The sequence below is a fragment of the Scyliorhinus canicula genome, chromosome 12, assembly GCF_902713615.1.
Source record: "Scyliorhinus canicula chromosome 12, sScyCan1.1, whole genome shotgun sequence".
NCBI classification, from domain to species: Eukaryota; Metazoa; Chordata; class Chondrichthyes; order Carcharhiniformes; family Scyliorhinidae; genus Scyliorhinus; species Scyliorhinus canicula.
In genome coordinates this window covers 47,633,172-47,652,872 of record NC_052157.1, presented here as the reverse complement: position 1 = coordinate 47,652,872, position 19,701 = coordinate 47,633,172, and the positions used below count along the sequence as shown (strand labels likewise).

The 19,701-nt window shown below is 48.5% G+C and overlaps 2 protein-coding genes across 7 annotated transcripts in view; both read left to right on the top strand.

Moving 5' to 3' along the window:
* Positions 1 to 19,701, top strand: part of LOC119974219 (cell migration inducing hyaluronidase 1) — a 292,877-nt gene that overhangs the window by 34,248 nt on the left and 238,928 nt on the right. The gene's annotated exons all lie outside the window — the stretch shown is intronic.
* LOC119974218 (cell surface hyaluronidase-like) overlaps positions 1 to 19,701 on the top strand; it is a 180,963-nt gene that overhangs the window by 104,665 nt on the left and 56,597 nt on the right. For all 4 annotated transcript variants that reach the window (XM_038812969.1, XM_038812973.1, XM_038812972.1 and 1 more), the window contains 6 exons: positions 1,681 to 1,769; positions 5,090 to 5,221; positions 5,394 to 5,429; positions 9,231 to 9,383; positions 9,498 to 9,675; positions 15,937 to 16,152. In XM_038812969.1, the coding sequence (XP_038668897.1) occupies positions 1,681 to 1,769; positions 5,090 to 5,221; positions 5,394 to 5,429; positions 9,231 to 9,383; positions 9,498 to 9,675; positions 15,937 to 16,152 (804 nt within the window). The remainder of the gene's footprint in view (positions 1 to 1,680; positions 1,770 to 5,089; positions 5,222 to 5,393; positions 5,430 to 9,230; positions 9,384 to 9,497; positions 9,676 to 15,936; positions 16,153 to 19,701) is intronic.

Below are 19,701 nucleotides of genomic sequence, written 5' to 3'. Positions count from 1 at the left end.
TTATACCTAATTTTCCCTCATGATCTCTTGTGAAAATCAGCCAATGCTGACTTTTCTCTGGAAATTCTATTTGCCACTTCACAGTTGATGCAGGTATTTCTGTAGAATGTACTTCTGAGAAATTATCTACAACCTTCAGCGTTGGCTCATTGATGTTGATAGCATTTCGGTTATTGGTGGAATTTGGTGGTGGTTGGCAGAGTATTTCTGACTTCATTAAGCTGATGTTTGGCCCATGGTCACCAGCCGCCTTTGACAAACGGTCCATGGTTCTTTAAAGGCCAGTGTGACACGAAGATACAGTCATCGACAAACAATAGTCCCCGTATCAGCAGACATTGAACACGTTGTGAGAATTCTGTCACAGGAAAATCTTTTGTGAGTGCTGATTTCAGAGTTAGTGAGACACAGTGAATGACTGGTGATGGTTATACTCCTTTGTCATCGTTTCACTGTCCCCTCTGATAATCTCCTCTCTAACCCCAAATGTTCAATCCCTGGCAAAGGTCTCAAGTTCATCCCTGTTCTATTCTGACTCTGGTCCTGTTTTATATTTTTATTGTTGCTCGTGATTTTTTCACCCAATGGTGAACACGATTCTTGATCAGGATTTTACACAGGGGGCAGGGTTCCTGAATCCTCCGTGAAACTGTGGTTGAGCCCTTTCCCACTTGGCTGGTTCACCTCATGGCCATTCACCAACCATGGGATGGTTGATTGGGCAGAGCCATGCCTTCTGCCACCGTCTGGGAGAGAATCCCTCAGACTTGCCGGCCAATCGAATGTTCTGCTTTCAGCAGCACCACCTGGAGCGGTGGCCGCTGCTGGGAGTGCAACCAATCACCAGTGGCAATGGTTGATGCGACCATATGTGGAGGCAAGTGGGAGGGGTCTCTTGGAGACCAGGGCAGAGGAAACACGGGGTTGGGAACACGGGGTTGAAGGGGGGAGGTGGGGTGGGTGGGGGGGGGGGGTGAAGGGGGGCACAGGGGACTCATAAATAAATGAGGTCGCCCAACATCTCCCCTTCTACAGGTAAAATTTTGCTGGGGTGGACACATAGGCACCAAGTCTATTCGCACTTTCAGCCAACATTTTTTTAATTGCATCTATGATTTTGCTGAAATTAACAGGTGGAATTACCCCAACATTGAACAGGAAAAATATAATTCTGAATGAACGTTTAAGTCAAGGTTAGAAAATATTAAGCAAATTAGAAGAGCGAAAGGGAAAATTATTATGCGGAACATGTGAAAAATGCAGGTGGAACAAAAGACAACCTGAAAGTGTTTTTCTCGTCTGGCAGAGAGCAGGGAAGTGGCAAAGAAGGGAATGAGAATGAAGGATTCGGGTTAAGCCAGTGAAAAGTGAAATGAATGTGAAAAGAACTTCAGTGGGTCTAATTGATGAGGCAAAGCTGTGGATTTGGAAAGTGAGGGCTTCATTCGCCCATCTTACCACCTCCTGCCTGCTTCAATGAAACATCAAATCCACAAAAGGGTGGAGGTCTAATCTGAAATCCTTAATTCTACCTGATGGCGGAGATGTGTGTTCTGTCTTTGTGAATTTATCCTGGGTTGAGAGCCAAGCTCCTGTATTGATCATGGAAAGTTGTAATTGTTGCAATGTTTTTCATCAATCCCTCTCCTTTGACTGGTCTCTGCTCCCCTTTTCCCCCAGGCTGGACTTTTTATCGGCAACGGAGTGAAGACAACAAAGTCCAATGCCGATGATCCCAGGGAGGCTCTTTGCAAAGTCGACTTTGCAAGGTACACCACAATCTATTATTTTAGGACATCCAACAAAGTGAATTTCATATAAAGACCATGCCATAATTTTTTCCTGTTTAGGATTATTAGGTGATAAATGCAGGAACACGCGGTTCAGTTAAAGTGATCCGTGCTACTTCAATCTATGCATGTTGGATTTGTTGCACATGCTGTTTGCTTCACTTCCTGTTCATGTGACACTGGGGTTCTGTCGTTGCACGAGCTATCGGAATGACAGAATTATTTCCTGTGAATACATTCCTGACAGTAGTAACAATGTGACATATCAGCTTTGACAAAAGAGTCACCCAGACCCGAAACTTTAGCTCCGTTTTCTCTCTGTCCACAGAGGTTGTTAGACCTGCTGAGATTGCGAGCATTTTCTGTTTTTGTAACAATTGGTTTGTTTGAAATGTTTGACCTCGGGGTTTTGAGAACATGATTTGTTTCTTTGGGGGGAGAAATGGTCAGAGCTGTTTTTGGAGCCAAACCCGATAGTGTTTTTTTTACAGTGTGCACCCATACAGAAGGCCCAAGACCAGCCCGCGCCTTACTAACATTTTCTGCATGATTTTCCAGTGTCCTTTGTGCCTTCACTATGCGCTGACAATAGTCCAAAGGTGAGTTCCAGAAGGAGGCACTGGAACCAGTAACAGAGGAGCTGCTAATGAGGATTGAGTCAGGGGTGAATGCTTACCTCACACCACCTCTGTGAGAAGTACAAGTAGCAGGTGTTATCACTAGTTTTGCCCGCTGATTTCAAGGACTGTGACAGCATTACCAAACCAAAGGCTTAATGTATGTTTGATAGAGACATACACTCACCATATTGGGTGGCATGGTGGCACAGTGGTTAGCACTGCTGCCTCACAGCGGCAGGCACCTGGGTTCAATTCTGGCCTTGGGTGACTGTGTGGCGTTTGTACGTACCCCCGGTATCTGAGTGGGTTTCCTCCGGGTGCTTAGGTTTCCTCCCACAGTCCAAAGATGTGCAGGTTAGGTGGATTAGCTGTGGTAAGATTGCTCCTTAATGTCCAGGGATGTGCAGGCTAGGTTATGGGGATAGGGTGGGGTGGACGCAGGAGTGGACGTGGGTAGAGAACCCTTTTGAAGGGTTGGCACAGACTCGATGGGTCAAATGGCCTCCTTCTGCACTGTAGGATTTCTATTCTATGGGCGGAATTCTCCGCTCCCGGGAAAAATTGGCTCCTCGCCCCCTATTCTCCCCTCCCGGTGGGGCTAGGAGCGGCGCTCCGTAACTCTCGGCTGCCAGGCGGCGCGCCGAGAGTGACGTGATGGCGGCGCCTGTGTGACGTCAGCCGCGCATGCGCAGGTTGGCCAGCTACAACCACGCATGCGCGGCTGACGTCACGACGGCTGACAGCTCGAACCCGCGCATGCGCGGTGGCTGCCTTTCCCCTCAGCCACTCCGCAAGACATGGCGGCTTGATCTTGTGGGGCGGCGGAGGGGAAATAGTGTGTCCGATTGAGACGCCGGCCCGACGATTGGTGGGTACGAATCGCGGGCCTGTCCCCTCCCGAGCACAGTCGTGGTGCTCATTCCCCACCAGGCCCCCTACAAGCCCCAAAACGGGCATCTCACGGTGATTTGACAATGGCAGCGACCCGGTGTGGTTGCTGCCGTCGTGAAGCGGTTGCGAACGGCAGGCCGCTCGGCCCATCCGCGTCGGAGAATCGCCGGTCACCGTGAAAAACGGCGAGCGGCGATTCTTCCGAGCAGGGGGGTGGGAGAATCGCAGGGGGCACCAGGGGTCTTAAAAATTAGACGGGGGGCCCTCCCGCGATTCTCCCACCCGACGTAGGGAGCGGAGAATCGCGCCCTATGTTCTCCAATGTAATTATTCCTCATTGTTTTAATTGGTTTGGATCTCCAATTTCCCCGCCCTGTCTAAATTCTAAACCTTTGGTCGATATTATGATTTTCGAAAGTTTGGTGTACTGCTTAAAAGATGGCCCAAGATTGTTTATGATTCTCAAGTATGGCGGATGGTTTGAAAACTTTTGGATATTTAGAGAAAAATTTGGGCCCAGAATTTTCTCTGCCACAGTAACTTCACCAGTAGTGCTGGAGAAATTCTTGTTATGAGCGAGAGCAATGAAATGAGCCATATTTCACAAGCAAACTTAGATATCTCTCTCAGTCAGGGAACACTGGCCTTGATTGCCCTTCTTTACCCCCCATGTAGGAAGGTACCTCAACTGTACTCAATCCATCTCCTCTTTGAAGGGTGTCGCAATTCCACTTACTTACACCAGTAATGTTAGTGGAGTTGGCTCATCTGGAGCAAAAGATTGGGGAATTTAGAGCAACACCAAAATACAGGACCAAGCCCAAAAAGCACACTCCATGGCAACACCGTTCCCGATTCGGCATCGGGCTATGGAGAATCCCGTCCAAGGTGCTTGATAATGTACCACATGCTAGGCTTTTTTTGGCAAAAGTGAATAAAAGGTGCAGGAACAAATGGATATTCTAAGGGATAGAAAACAACGTAGAGTTCTAAATATGCGGGCAATTCATGCCAGTGTAAATCTGCTGTTCGGGCCTCCTGCTGAATTCTAAACCCCCCCCCCCAAAAAACCACCATTGAGCCACTGGTGGGAGCATGGAAGAATTCCACCCGTTGTTTCATTCATGTAATTAAATCCACAAAAACAGAAAATACAGGACAATCTCAGCAGGGCTGACAGCATCTGTGGAGAGAGAAACAGAGCTAACGTTTCCAGTCTGGCTGTCTCTTTATCAAAGCTTTGTCAATATAATTATATTACTTTGGAAATGTAAAGTACTGCATTATTGTTTGAGAATATAGGCATTTATTTCCATCAGACATGTCATAAAACGTGCAGCTTCCACCAATAGGAAACGATTCAACCTTCCCTTTTAATAGTGCAAAATGCTGTAACACCTCAAAGTTTCCCCATTTGCCCTGGCCATTTAATTCCATAAACGTGAAGTGATGTTAAATGTTTGCTTCATTAATGTGGTGGGGGTTCTGTGACAGGCAGCACGTTTAAAAAAAAAATTTTGCATTCGCTTTTGTGCTTTATTTACGACTCAAATATTTTTCCGACTTGTGTCCAACTGATAAGGAATGATTAATGAGCCACCAGTGCACCAGTGCTTAAAGCTGTCACAGCTCGCCTTCTGTTCCTGCCGAGTCTTGGCTTCAGATGTTTATTAAGTGCTTAGGGCCTGAGTTCCTGCCTTTGTTGATGACACGAGCATCTGTTTCCAAGGCGGGATTTCTCGTATGGCCATGACAGGACCAACCACCTGCTTTGTATCTTTGACACAGGTTTCGCCCGCATCAGAACGCTGACCCAAGAAAGCCCCGGGTTCCTGCTATTATTGACGGTCTTGTATCCTTCAAAAATAATGACCATGGAGCTTGGGCTCGAGGAGGAGACATTATATTCCGCAACTCTGGGTACGTGTGTTTGTAACAATTAACATGTTAGGTATTCAGCAGTGATGAATACATTGTTCTGAAAACTGTAATAGACGTACAGTGTTGAGGGATACAACGCACTGCTGGTTACTAGAGATAACCTGTTGCATGCAATTCAGGGAAGTGACCACAATCTTTTCTGCTTTTACAGGTTCTCTGACAACGGAATTGGTCTGACCCTAGCAAGGTAACTTTACTTGGAGACTCGCTATTCACTTTTATTCCTTACTCAATGATCATAGGTTTTAAAATCTTCTAACATCAAAATCTTGGCTCACGAAAACTTGGCCCAAAGGAGCGAATACATTTTAATTATTACCAGTTGGTTTCTTGCGGCCTTGCATAAGTGAAGAGTATTCTTCAGCATGAGTTCGTTTGGAGGTCAGGTGTTAATTGGGTGGGGCTGCTTAGGTGCCATTCAATTCAATACATTTTCATTCAAAATTTCAGTTACAGTCTCACACTTCATCTCCCTGTGACCCCCTTTTCACGCACAGGTCTTTTCCTCTCTCGCTCTGGTACCCTATCCGGACCTGGTGCACTATGCGGAGTTTGCACATTCTCCTTGTATCTGCGTGGGTCTCCTCCGGATGCTCTGGTTTCCTCCCACAGTCCAAAGATGTGCAGGTTAGGTGGATTGGTCATGCTAAATTGCCCCTTAGTGTCCAAAGATTAGGTGCGGTTACGGGCTTACAGGGATAGAGCAGGGGATTAGTCCTTGGCAGGGTGTTCTTTCAGAGGGTTGGTTCAGATTCAATGGGCTGAACAGCCTCCTTCTGCATTATCGGGATTCTATAATTCTATATTTTCAACTGAGGATGGGCAAGAAAGGACACCTTGCCTACATTTCGGGAATTAATAATAAATATTTTGGGTGGTATTATCCCAACGGGAGTTTAAGTGCCGACGGCAGAGTAAAAACCGGTGTGTTTTACTCCGGCGTCAGCGCTCATTCCCAGACTGCTATTCTGGGGCCTCCGTGGGGCTGGCAGGGGCGTGGCGCGATTTGCGGGACGGGGCCTCGGCACGGCGTTGGAGACCCGGGGCTGCGTAAAGAATGCGCTGCCTTGGGTCCCGCGCATGTGCAGTTGGGCTAGCTCAATCCTGCGCATGCTCAGTTGGGCCACGCCATCCTGCGCATGCGCAGGGAACTTCTTACGCGCGCCGGCCCCGACCCAACATGGGGTCGGTGTTCAGGGGCCGGCCGCGGCAGTAAGTAGTCCCGGGGGGGGAGAGGTCGGCCCGCCAATCGGTGGGCCCCGATCGCGGGCCAGACCCCATCGGAGCCCCCCCCCCGGTGAAGGAGCCCCCCTCCTCACCCCCCCCCCCCCCCCCCCCCCCCCACAGGCTGCCTCCCGAGCGTTCCGCAGAGTTCCCGCCGGCAGCGACCAGGGGTGAACAGCGTCGGTGGGACTCTGTCGTGTTGGAGCGGCCGCTCGGCCCATCCGGGCCAGAGAATCGGCAGCCGGCGCCGCACCAAACGCGCCGGCGCAAATGGCTCCAATTCTCCGCAGCTCAGAGAATCGCGCACCGGCGTCGGGGCGTCGTGGCGCAGTTGCTCCGATTCTCCCGCCTGGCGCGGGGCTCGGAGAATCGTCCCCATTATCCATAGACACAGTAAGGGAGCCAGCATGGGATATTTTAGCTCTGATCTTTATTTATTGAGGTCTTGTGGCACAGTGGTAACGTCCCTCCCTCTGGGCCAGAGGCTCCGAGTTCAAGTCCCACTTCAGGACTTGATGTTCATGGAAATAGTGTTCATCGTGTTGTCTAGGTACGGTGCTCTTTCGGAGGATCGGTGCAGACTCGATAAGCCGAATGTCCTCCTTCTGCACTATAGTAATTCTGGTATCCAGAAAACTCCCACTGGGATTGCAGTGCTGAGAACCCGGGTTCGAATCCCGGCCCTGGGTCACTGTCCGAGTTTGCACAATCTCCCCATGTCTGCGTGAGTTTCACCCCCACAACCCAAAGATGTGCAGGTTAGGTGGATTTGCCATGCTAAATTGTCCCTTAATTGAAAAAAAAATAATTGGGTACTATAAATTTCAAAAAATGTTTTAAAAAGACACCAGAAGACCACCATACTCTGGAAATACCATCGAGCCGCGCATCCATACATGGCCTCAGCTTCGACTGCAGCTAAAGGACAGCACTCTCTCGGTATGTCAACCTGGATGATGTGCTTAAGTCGGAACTTATAACTTAGTGGTGATGACGTTCCTTTTTAATGAAGGCTTGATTGGACATGCCAACCTTCTGAGCAGAGAAGGTGTTATTTGAGAGGCAATAGTGGAAAAGGATGTAGAAAGGGTGTGGATACAAAGGCTAGTTACTGAGAGGCAGTGGGAAGCTTTACATTTGATGTGGAGGAGAGGGCCTGGGTAGGGTGCTCTTTCAGAGTGCCAATTTGATGCCTCTTTCTTTCGGTGCCAATTTGATGGGCCAAATGGCCTTTTTCTGCTCCGTTGGCATTCTATGATTGTATGATAATAAATTTGAAATGGGATAATACGGCAAATTAGGAGCGAAAAGGTTAACGACTCTAATTCAAGTTAATTGCATGCTAGCTGTGAACACCACATCCATCTCACAGAATGCCTTGCTTAATTATTGTAATGTTAATGAAGCTGTTGATGAAAGGTTGTATGGAGCATTGAATTTATCACCATGGTGACAAGATGCTCTTGGGTACCAAGAGTGAGCCGTTGGAGGCTTTTGTTTCCCTATTCTGTATCTTCCTTCACTTTACATAACATACAACAGCAGTCATGCTTCAGGTAGCTAAGGAGACAGATGACACTTTGCTGACTCTGAGGGAGAATACAAAGGGACTTCTATTTTATTTCTCATTACAAGCACTCAAAAGAATGCTAGACTTAATTCATTGAGCGAGCTCTCTCTTAAGTGGAGTAAGTTCAGTTTTCCAACAGCTAGTGAAAAGGATGAAAAATCATTAGCACGCCCACAACTTCTCAATTTTCATTCCCGAATGGCACGGCACCCTGCGGTGAGGAAGTATTTATCAAAACAACCCTGTAATCATTGTTGTTTCCATATTTACACACTTCCACTGTAGAATTGTGCAAAGTACTGGAAAGGGGTCTTCAGTCTAATCAAGATTCTGACCGATGCCTGTAACTAGCTTTATATCAGCCAATATAGTCCGATATATTGCCAGGGTGCTCTGGGCTCATATGATGTGGGATGATTTTTTTGGGGTGGGCAGGGGGGTGGGGTCACCCAAACTCACCAGCCGTCCGCATTCCATTGAATGTCAACCCAGTATTCGGAGTTGGAGCTCTGGCCTTCACTAGGACTGTCTGCAGTGAGGCTTGAACCCTGCACCTTCTGGGATCATAGAATTCCCTGCAGGCCATTCAGCCCTTCGGGTTTACACCGACTCTCCGAAAGAGCATTCTACCTAGGCCCAATCCCCATAACCCCACCAAATGTATGGACACTAAGGGGCAATTTGACATGGACAGTCCACTTAAACTGCACATCTTTAGACTGTGGGAGCAAATCCACGCTGACACAGGGAGAACGTAGAAACTCCACACAGACAGACGCCCGAGGTCAGAATCGGACCCGGGTCCGTGCCGCTGTGAGGCAGCAGTGCTAACCATTGTACCACCCTGAATGAGAACCAGCAATAGCGTCGAGAAGACAAAGGCGTGCTTCGTCCTTCTGGTGTTTACTGTGTGTTGTAATTTAATTAATCACAATTTAATCTGACAGATTCCAGCACTAACACCTACCTTGTTCATTGTTTTAAAACAAACGAGTTTCAGATTTCCTATTTCTCTTGGTTCTCTGCAGATGAAGTTGCCTGTTCCAATTGGCTAGCTCAGGTATCAGAACCATTGCACAAAGAAAGTTCTCAGAACAAATCTGCACAAACACTAAACTTGCTTCAGCTTTTTTTTAATATCATGATTGATACTGCCACGGGAATAAAGCCACTATTGTCCTTTTGTTTCCATAGTGATGGAACTTTTCCAACTGATGAGGGGTCGAGCTTGGAAGTGACAAAATCGATCTTTGTTGGTGAAAGTATTAATGTTGGCTGTAATGGAGGCAAAAACAGATACTGGGGTAAGGGAGCGCAGGGGGAATACAGAACACTGCCGAGAAACAGGTACAATATAAAAAAATCAACGTTTCAAACCAAATGTTATTTATATGCATTTTAACAGATTTATTGCAAAAGCGACGTGACATATCGAACCTAAGTGAACTTTGTGCTTTCCAGAACTTTTCCCATCCGTGGATTCCAAATCTATGATGGCCCAGTTCGAATTACTCAGTGCACGTTTAAGAAATATATGTCTGTCCACGAAAGATACTCCAGCGCACTGGCATTTTTTATGAGGAACGCCTGGCAAATCAGCCCCCAGAACAACGTGTCTCAAGTGAAGTTGGACTGGAATGTAAGCTCTAAAGTAATTTTCTTGTATGTTCTCAGACCTTGCGGAAAGCCAATCTGAGGTGGTGGAGTAAAATAAAAAGTGGAAAAATTAACCCTTTGGGGCCATGTGTTAACCAGCATTGTGTTAACCAGCGAAGTGTTAACCAGCAATGCCATTTTTAATACAATGCCCAAATTTTAGTTTGAAGACCAGAAGGACAATTGGAAGGTCTGCTGCTAACACACTTCAGCTGTCAGGAATCTTGTATAATAACATTTGTCCAAACTCATTTCTATTAACCTGCATGTACGCTGTTGTTCAAATGAGATTCTGAGGGGCCTTGACTGGTTGAATGTGGAGTGCATCTAGAACTAGAGGTCACTGTTAAAAAATTTATTTAGTTATTTTTTTTAAATTTAGAGTACCCAATAAAGTTTTTCCAATTAAGGGGCAATTTATCATGGCCAATCTACCTAGCCTGCACAGCTTTGGATTCTGGGGGTGAAACCCACGCAAACACGGGGAAAATGTGCAAACTCCACACGGACAGTGACCCAGAGCCGGGATTGAACCTGGGACCTCGGCGGCGTGAGGCAGCAGGGCTAACCCACTGCGCCACCGTGCTGCCCTGCTGTTTAAAAATAAGGGGTTGCCCATTTAAGACAGAGATGTGGAAAAATGTTTTCTCTCAGAGGGCCCTGAGTCTTTAGCCACTGGCGCAATTCCTGTAATGGCTGCTAAATCTTGAGAACGGCCAAAAACCAGATTTGCGCCGGCGATATCTTAGTTTGAAATCTCTTCCCCTCCCCCCCAAGGTGAGGCAGTGAGGTTCACGCCCAATCAGGACGGAAACCTGATTTCCATAGATTTGAATAAATTCTTATATTATTGATGGACTTGGCAATGTAGCGTCTGCCCACAACATATCCTTCCTCCCTGGTGGCGAGATGTCACGTCAAGGGGGCACTGCCAAGGGGTCACATGAAGGAAGCAGTGCTAAGGGCGTTCTGGCAGGGGAGCAATCCACTATTGGGTGGGCAGTGGGGGGGAGGTTCCTCTTATGTGTGGTTGGAGGGGGGAGAGGGAGGGGGGGAGAACTCTGATGCCTAGGATGTGAGCAAGGTCAGAATTTTCTGCCATCCCTAATTGTCCTTGAATTAAGTGGCTTGCTAGGCCATTTCATAGGGCAGTTAAGAGTCAACCACATAACTGTGTGCCTGGAGTTACATGTAGGCCAGACCAGGTAAGACGGCCAATTTCCTTCCCTAAAGGAAAGTAGTGAACCAGATGGGTTTTTTACAGGAATCGATGATAGTTGGTCACAATTACTGGGACCAGCTTTACATTCCAGATTTATTAATTGATTTTAAATTGCATGAACCCATGGCCCCAGAGCGTTGGTCTGGACCTCTGAATTACTGGCCCAGTGGAATTATCATTATGTCACCATCTCAATCCCTGAATATTGCCAATGGCTCCATTGGATCGGAAACCCCCAAAAAAGAAGATGGCCCCGATAGCATTATAAAATCAGTGGCCCTGATAGCATTATAAAATCACTGGCCCCGATAGCATTATAAAATCAGTGGCCCTGATAGCAGTATTCCAGGGTCAGAGGGCATCAACTTAAAATTAGCATTCAGCCTATTGGGACTGAAGTCACGAAGTACCTCTTCACCCAGAGTAGTGGGAATTTCGAAATATCTCTTCAGAAAGATTGTGGATCCTCGGTTAATCCAAATTTTCATCCACGATTTCCCATCTTCTTCAATTAGCAGTTAATTCTTCTGTACTGCTGACTCACTGAACTGTGCTCCTATCTAGTTGCACTGTCCCATCCACATCCACTGTACGGTACTTCTACCGCACCTCATTCTGTGATCCTTTTCAATACATAGGGTGCAATTTAATGGAAACTTTTCTAATTTTGGGTGGGATCGGCAGGGTGTTTCCTGACTGCTGCGTTGGCGATCATGACTTATATTTAATGGCTCTTAGTGCCAGTAATGAGCCCCCATGAGCTTCTTGCAATTATTGGCTGTCTCACCGTCTGATTCACCAGATTCACGCCTCAGCGTCTCGCCGCTAACAAGGGGAAACTTCTTTTAGACACTCCCTCACCACTCATTAAGTCAACATACAGGCGAAGCAACGCTCAGACCTTCTCCTCACTTTGGGTATGCCAATCTGGCCAGGCTTCTCGACGCTGTGGGTGCGAGTGGGCATCCTGTTCCCCCGGGCGGGTCAGATTACAAACAGAAGGGTCACCAATACAACCTGGGAGGCACTGGCAGCGGCTGTCAGTGCGGGCAGCATGACCAGAGTCCTATGTCCGAAGAAGGCCTGTTGCTTTTTTTAATGAGTGGAATACTATCCCACTGCTGCTGCCGAGAACATTGGGGAGACCGTGCTCAGGTGCCCTTCCCTGATCCACTCACTCACCCTGTGATCGCGTTGATATCCCCAACAGGGAGCGGTGTGGCAGGTCCTGACTTCAAGAATTTTGTACAGGCCAATTGCTCCCAGACTTGGATGTTGTAGTCAGCATACCTGGGAGAATGAGCAGAGGTCACACAGCATAGGGTGAGCTGCTAGAAGGTGGAGGAGGGGAGAAAGAAGGGTGAAGCCCCTTTTTAACACTGTTGTCTGTAGCCATGATAACATCAAACTAAGATGGGAGAGAGCTCACCTGACAGGACTCAGACCTTGGGTGGCTTCCGTTATTACTGCAGTGGGAGCTGAGGCAGCAGAAACTTCACCTTTAACCAGGTGTGGTCACCACAGGTGTAGTCATGGAGTTGACCACTACCTCCACGTTAGAAGGAATGAATTCCAAGCTCTGCGCAAAGCCCTGTGTAAAGTTGGTGCCTTCATGCTCCTTGACGTTCACCGCAGGATTCTGGGAGACCTGCCAGTGCGCCAAATATTTTGCTGTGCGTGCCCCTCAGCCTTCTTTCTGTAGCCTTCTCCATCAAAGTCCTCATCTGAGTCATCTACAGGAGATCCCGTATGTGATCTCTCTCTCCCTGAACTAGCCTTACTCCCAACCCTGACTGCAGGCCACTTTTGCCCTGTTATATGCATATCCCGTCACTAAACTATCTGCTTACTGAAAGTAGGTAATCCTTTAAGTATTGCAGGCTGTCTTTATCTGGTGCCAGTTGTAAATTAGCAGACAGATTGAAGTTGGCTTGGGTTAATGCCGCATCACAATCCCCATGTCTGTTTTTAGGGGCCCTCACGTTTCATCACCATCTTTGAATGGGAGGCAAATGGAATTATTGCAAGAGGAATGGAATATAAAAGTAGGGAAGCTTTACTGCATCTGTACAGGGCTTTGGTGACACCACACCTGGAATACTGTGTGCAGTTTTGGTCTCCTTATTTAAAAAATAGATATAGGGCGGAAATTAACGGAAACATTTGTGAGTTCATTTGTGGCTGCTTTGCAGTGAGTTTCCTGCTGGCTCCGAGTTCCCCACCGCTATTAAACGACACTAGTCACTTTTTTGGGCCCTTGGAAGTTTCTCAACAGTTTAGCCCACACTCTGGGCGTGATTCTCCCAAAAGGGAACACAGTCCACTGGCGAGCGCGTTTAGCCGCGTGTGTTTCCCAGCGCTCGCAGTACCGAGAAACACAGGCGGGATTCTCCCCTACCCGGCCGGGGGGGGGGGGGGGGGGGGGTCCCGGCGCCGAGGACTGGCGTGAACCACTCCGGCATCGGGCCACCCCAAAGGTGTGGAATCATCCGCACCTTTAGGGGCTAGGCCGACGCCGGAGTGACGCCGCATCGACTGGCGTGGAAGAGCTTGGTGCCACGCCAACCAGCGCCGAAGGGCCTCCACCGGCCGGCGTGAGTTGGCACATGCGCGGGAGCGCCAGCGTGTGCTAGCATCATCCCAGCGCATGTGCAGAAGAGTTTGTCTTTGCACCAGCAATAGCGGACCTGTACAGCCGCCGGTGCGGAGGAATAGAGTGCCCCCATGGCACAGACCTGTCCGCTGATTGTGGGCCCCGATTGCGGGCCAGGCCACCGTGGGGGCACCTCCCAGGGCCAGATGCCCCCCCAAGGCCCCTGGAGGTCGCCCACGCCGCCAGGTCCTGCCGGTACGTACCTACTCTAATTTACACCGGCGGGACCGGCAAAACAAACGGGCGGCCACTCGGCCCATCGCGGGCTCACCGGCGCAGCACGATTCCCGCCCCCGCCAAATCCGCGGCACCGGAGAATTTGGCAGCCGGCTGGGGCGGGATTCACACCACTCCCTGCAATCTCCGACCCGGCGGGGGGTGGGTGGGTGGGGTAGGAGACTCCCATCTCACATGTCTATAAAACGTGACTCGCATTGAATAAGTGGCCTGAATGGGGAAGGCGCGGCAGTGGCAATGCCAATCTGGAACCCTGCCAGTACCCATGCCAGCTGGCATCCAGGTGGCACTGCCAAGGTGCTAGGCTGGCACTGTCAGGGTGCCCAGGTGGCACCAGCCGTGTCAGGGTACCACCGTGCAGCTGGGAGCCTTCGATCCCCTGGGAAACACCTGAGGCGAAGGAGATGAATCCCAAAGCCGCAGGTACCTCGGGAATCTGCATGTGAGGTTAGCTCTCGTGCTCTAATGCAGATTTACCAAAAAATGAGACCGCCCACAATGGGTGGGATTTACATTGCAACGTCTTGCGAGATTGTACTGGATCTCGCGTGGCGTTGTGAGCCGGGTAGATCCCGGGAGAAAGGTCTCCGGACTTTTATCGGCCACACTGCACCGTGGCAAGCTGCTTTTTCAGTGTAATATGGCCTTTGGATTGCACCCTTAAAATGTTTTTCAACATTAGGGCGCTGAACTCAGAGATCAGGCCGCCATTTTGAAAGGGTGCCCCGATCTCTTGAGTGAATTTGTGGGTCCCCTACAGTCCCCACCCATGGGCAATATCACCCCACACACACATGGGCACTACCCCACACTCCTCCAAGTGAGGACAGCCCACTATGGGGTGCCTGGGCAACACCCTTTCCAGGCCCCTTGTTACCCCCCCAACCTCCCAGAGGCACCTCCTTACATGCCCTGTATTGTACCCATCCAACCCCTCCCCCCACACCTCCCCCACTCTCCTTTCGTGGGCAAGGCCCCCCCCCCCCCCTCGGGTGCTGACCCTTGGCAGTGCTACTCTGGCACCCGGACACCCTTTTGCTGCCACCCTTGCTGCAGCCTCGCTAGGGAGGCTGGTAGATCCCAGGAGGCTGGTAGATATCCGGTGAACACACCTAAGTAGGCTTAAACCCTACTTAGATTTGTGCCGTTTGGTAATGCCCCTTTTGGGCAGGATTCTGATTCCGACACCTCACGGGACTTGGGTATATCCTGCGAGGGGTAAAGGCTGCCGGGAAACCCACGGGAGGCTTCTCCTGGGATCTGGCGGCCGTTAGATGGCAACCATAATTGCGTGAGGAGCAGTTCAGAGGAAATTCACTTGTCCCATTCCTAGGACGAAGGGCTTATTCTATAAAGAAAGTTTGAACATGTTGGGCCTAAACCCATTGGGGTTGAGAAGGATGAGAGGTGATCTTATTGAAACCTATAAAATCCTGTGTGGGTTGACAGATTAGATACTGGGAGGATATTTTCACTTATGGGGGAAAACAAGAACCAAGGGATACTGCTTAAGAACAACATACAGATTAGGAGGAGGAGAAGGCCACCCGGCCCCTCGAGGCTGCTCCGCCATTCAATAAGGTCATTGCTGATCTAATTGAAACTTCAGCCCCACATTCCTGCCGGCCCCCGATAACCTTTCACCCCCTTATTAATCAAGAATCTACCTCGCTCTGCCTTAAAAATGTTCAAAGGTTCTGCTTCCATTGCATCTTGAGGAAGAGAGCTCCAAGGACTCACGATCCTCCGAGATAATTTTTTTTTTCTTCATCTCTGTCTTATTGCGGGAGATTCTGGAACTGTTTAAAAATAAGGGATCGTCCATTTAGGATTGAGATGAGGAGAACCTTTTTCTCTGAGGGTCTTTAATCTGTGGAATTTTCTTCCCAGAGAGGAGTGGAGGCTGGATCATGAATTTATTCAAGTCAGAGTTAGACAGCTTTTTGATAGACAAGGAAGTCAAGGGCTCTGGTTGGATGGTGTGGGGACAGAGAGGAGAGCAAAGATAACACCACAATCAGATCAGGTTATCTCTCCACCTTCTCTTTCCCATAGGAAGAAGACCCAGACTTGTCATTGGGCACAGGGCACTATCATCTGATGTCCATGTCCTCTGTTTTCTTTCCATGCAGGTTAATCTTGAGGTATTCTTTGGCAAATCAGGGCAGTGGTTTGGAACTAACAGCCTTGATGGTGACCAGACGTCTATTTTCCATGACTTGGACGGTTCAATGACCGGATTTCCTGACACGTTCGTCGCCAGAGCTGACAACTACCTGGTTCGTCATCCAGGCTGCCTTAGTGTGCCTAGGTGGAATGGAGTAATCTGCACTGGAAAGTATGCCCAGGTGAAATTTGCAATTGGAAAACAAGCTTCTGTAACTTTTATCATTGCTCCAAATCATGAAACCCATCTTATTGGTGACAGATTGTGGTGTACAGGACCGACTTTGACTTGCTGTAATAACCCAGCAAGTGTGGGATTAAGCAGCAATGAGAGTCTGTGCATTTATATAGCACCTTTCACAGCCTCAGGACATCCCAAGCACACCAGTAGAACCTTATCAGCATATGATCGGTGTGCTGTATGTTACTCGTGTATTAATAATGTTTAATTATAGGTAGAGGCTGGATATTGACTGGGGATTCATTTCTGCTCTTTCAAAAAGACACAGACTGACCGTGGTTGAGGAGTTCAGGGGTGCATGCTTGTAATGTCTAACTCTGTCAATGAATGCTAATACAAGTGTATAAATATTGGCTCCAGCTATGTCCTTCACCACCTGGCTATCTGGAATATAATGGCGATGAGCAGTCCAAGGCAGTTCACTGGTTGGGGAGCACAGGAAATAGAGTGGCTATGATGCTGAGCAGCCAATCATGTACTTGGGGTGGGGGAAGGGGAGATTTTAAGGGGTGTGGTGATAACCACTGTAGATATGCATACTTGCAGTAGGGGGATATATGGCTGTACCTGTAATACAGGTTCCTCCGGTAAGCCCCTGCCGGCTAGCTCCGCCCACAGGGAGCTTGTGTATAAATATGCGTGTGAGTCACTCAGACTCTAGTCTTCAGTTGCAGCCGGAGGAATAGCATCACACAGCAATAAAGCCTCGATTGAACTTGTCTCTCATCTTTGACAGTAATTGTTAGTGCCACCAGGGGTGTGGATAGGAAGATACTGGAGCACAAATGGAGAAGGGTGTGCACAGCCACTGGGAGTATTTTTGTGTTTCATTGGTGGCGGGATTCTCTGCTCCCGCTGCTGTCAGTGGGAATTTCCATTGAAGCCACCACACAAGGCCGAAAAAATCGCGAGCGGGGGTACGCTGCCAGCAGGGCCCAGAGAATCTCACTGGCAGCGAACGGCCGGAGAATTCCGGCCCTGGTCTTTTTGTTTTGTTGCCCTTTGTGGAATCTTGCTGTGTGCAAAATGGCTGCACGCGTCCTACAGTACAACAGTGGCTACACTTCAGAAGGACTTGATTGGACTCGACAGCTTCAGACGACGCAATTCAATCTTCCCTTCTTTCCTTTCCTCGTCCGCTTTTCTACCCATTAATTTCCAGAAGCATCTGTGACAGGCATTTAAAATTATCCCTTCAATTATATCCTAGTCATTTTGAATGCTACTTAAACTCTGCAAATCTGATGCAAGAATAAGAAGAACTGCCACATAAGAAAATTATATTTAACCCCCTTGTTAAATTTGGTCAAATAAAAATAAATGATTTACTTTCTAATCCAGTTGAGGTGAAGGTCAACATTTTCTGGGGGGACGATGAGAATTTCTGACAAAGACTAAAGTCAATCTCGTTTACCTTCCACCCACTGAGTCCTCCTGTGAGTCCTTGATCTGATCAGAACTTTAATCAATAACTGTGCAGAAATTTCAACAAACACATTCAGGCACAAATCATCCAATGGCCTAAATTTTGAAACTCGACAAATGAAAACGTCTCTGGGTTTTTAATCTTCGGATAGATTTTTGGTTTCATTTCATGTCGGAATGGGCGTGGTGCCACAAATATTTTATTAAAATGTGACTTGCTCTTCCCCACCCATTTCCAAAGGGGTTTGCTGGCTCCAGCTGCAGTGTTTATATGGTCCGGAATTCTTCGGGCGTTGGGATTCTCTTTATTTGCCGGCAGCGCACCACGGCCCACGGGTTTACCGACGGCGTGGGTCGGCTTCATTGGTGACCCCATTGACAAGCAGCAGGCGTAGAGAATCCCGCTGCCAGTGAAAGGCACGCCGCTGACGAACACGCGGCTGGGGGACTGGAGAATCTTGAGTCGCAATATCCTCAGTCCCCAATATAGCCCCAGTGTCCTAGTGAGGGGCCAGTTAACACAGCGGGGGTGTTAATAATGGGGTGAGGCACAGTGGTTAGACTGCTTCCTCACAGCGCCAGGGACTTGGGCAGCCTTGGGTGACTGCCTGTGAGGGCCTGGGATGAGGTGCGGAAGGATTTCGGCTTTGATACTTTGGGATGATAGCAAAATATTGCGGATGCTGAAAATCTGAACTAAAAACGGAAAATGCTGACAATCCTCAGCAGGCCCGGTAGAGATTAAAGAGTCATATCCAACTTGAAACGTTAACTCTTTTTCTTCCGCAGAGTCTGTCAGACCTGCTGAGTATTTCCAGCATTTTCTGTTTTTCGTTCAGATTTCCAGCAAGCCCAGCATTTGCTTGATTTTAGTGGTTTTAATTCGCTGTCACTTCCGGGAATGCCGACATTGATGCAACTCTGCACTTCTCCCTGACTCGATGCCCGCCTGCCTGTTTTTACTTTGTTCACCTCAGTGCTTTCCAGTTCCCTCCTGGTGTTTGACTAGATGTTCACCAAAACTCACTCCCTCAGCGATTGTCTCTCGACTCTGACTTATTCCACCTTTAGTCCCAAAACTCCTGTTTTCGAATCCACCGAGGATATCCCCGAGACGGGCTGCTGTTCCCGCCGCATCCTGAGATCTCGGTGTCGTCCACCACCACATGTACACACCCAACCTCTCTCTATCACTCCAACAGCACCAACGCACCCTGTCTCCAGGCTGTTTTGGTCTCCATTTCGCTTTTCATCTCATCCATGATATTTTGACTGAGTTTTGGAACCTGGGATTACAGCTTCAAGTGAAAATCAAGTGGCATGTTACTATTTTGAATTTGATGGTTGGCTGGCATTGGTTTTAACTTTGTGTCCTCCTCCCATATACAGTGGGCAGTCTGATAGGTACCATATGGAATGTGGGAAGCTGCAAACCATGGGTTCTATTTTCCTTGTTACTAATTTAAGCAAAATAGTGTTCAGAAGCAATATGGCTCAGAAAGTGCTGAACATGGCTGGCTAACTGATATGTTCCTGACCACAAAGGCGCTTTGACAGAGTCATCCAGACTCGAAACGTTAGCTATATTCTCTCTCTGCAGATGTTCTCAGACCTGCTGCGATTGTCCAGTGTTTTCTGTTATTTCTCCCTGTCCACTGTCATGGTATGCACTCATGCACATAATGAGATACAGACAGGCGGTGACAGACACCCAGTACAGCCAATCAACACACAGGACAGAACACAACCAATCACCAGACAGAACACGAGAGTGGTCTCCAACTATAAAACAAACGAGGCATCAACACTCTGCCTCTTTCCACTGGTGACAACTGGAGTGACAGTCAGGGTGTATCAGTTAGCACCTTCTACACGTGGCTCAGAGCTAGTCTGGTCTAGTTAGTTATAGTAAGCGCACTTAGATTAGTAGAGTGACAAACCCACAGCGAACTGTGTGCACTGCTTAACAAGTTCAATAAAGCGTATTGAACCAACACCAAAGTTTGGAGTCTACTTTCAAGTACAACTGCATCCAGTTGCAGCCCGTGTTACCCCAGGGTGATTA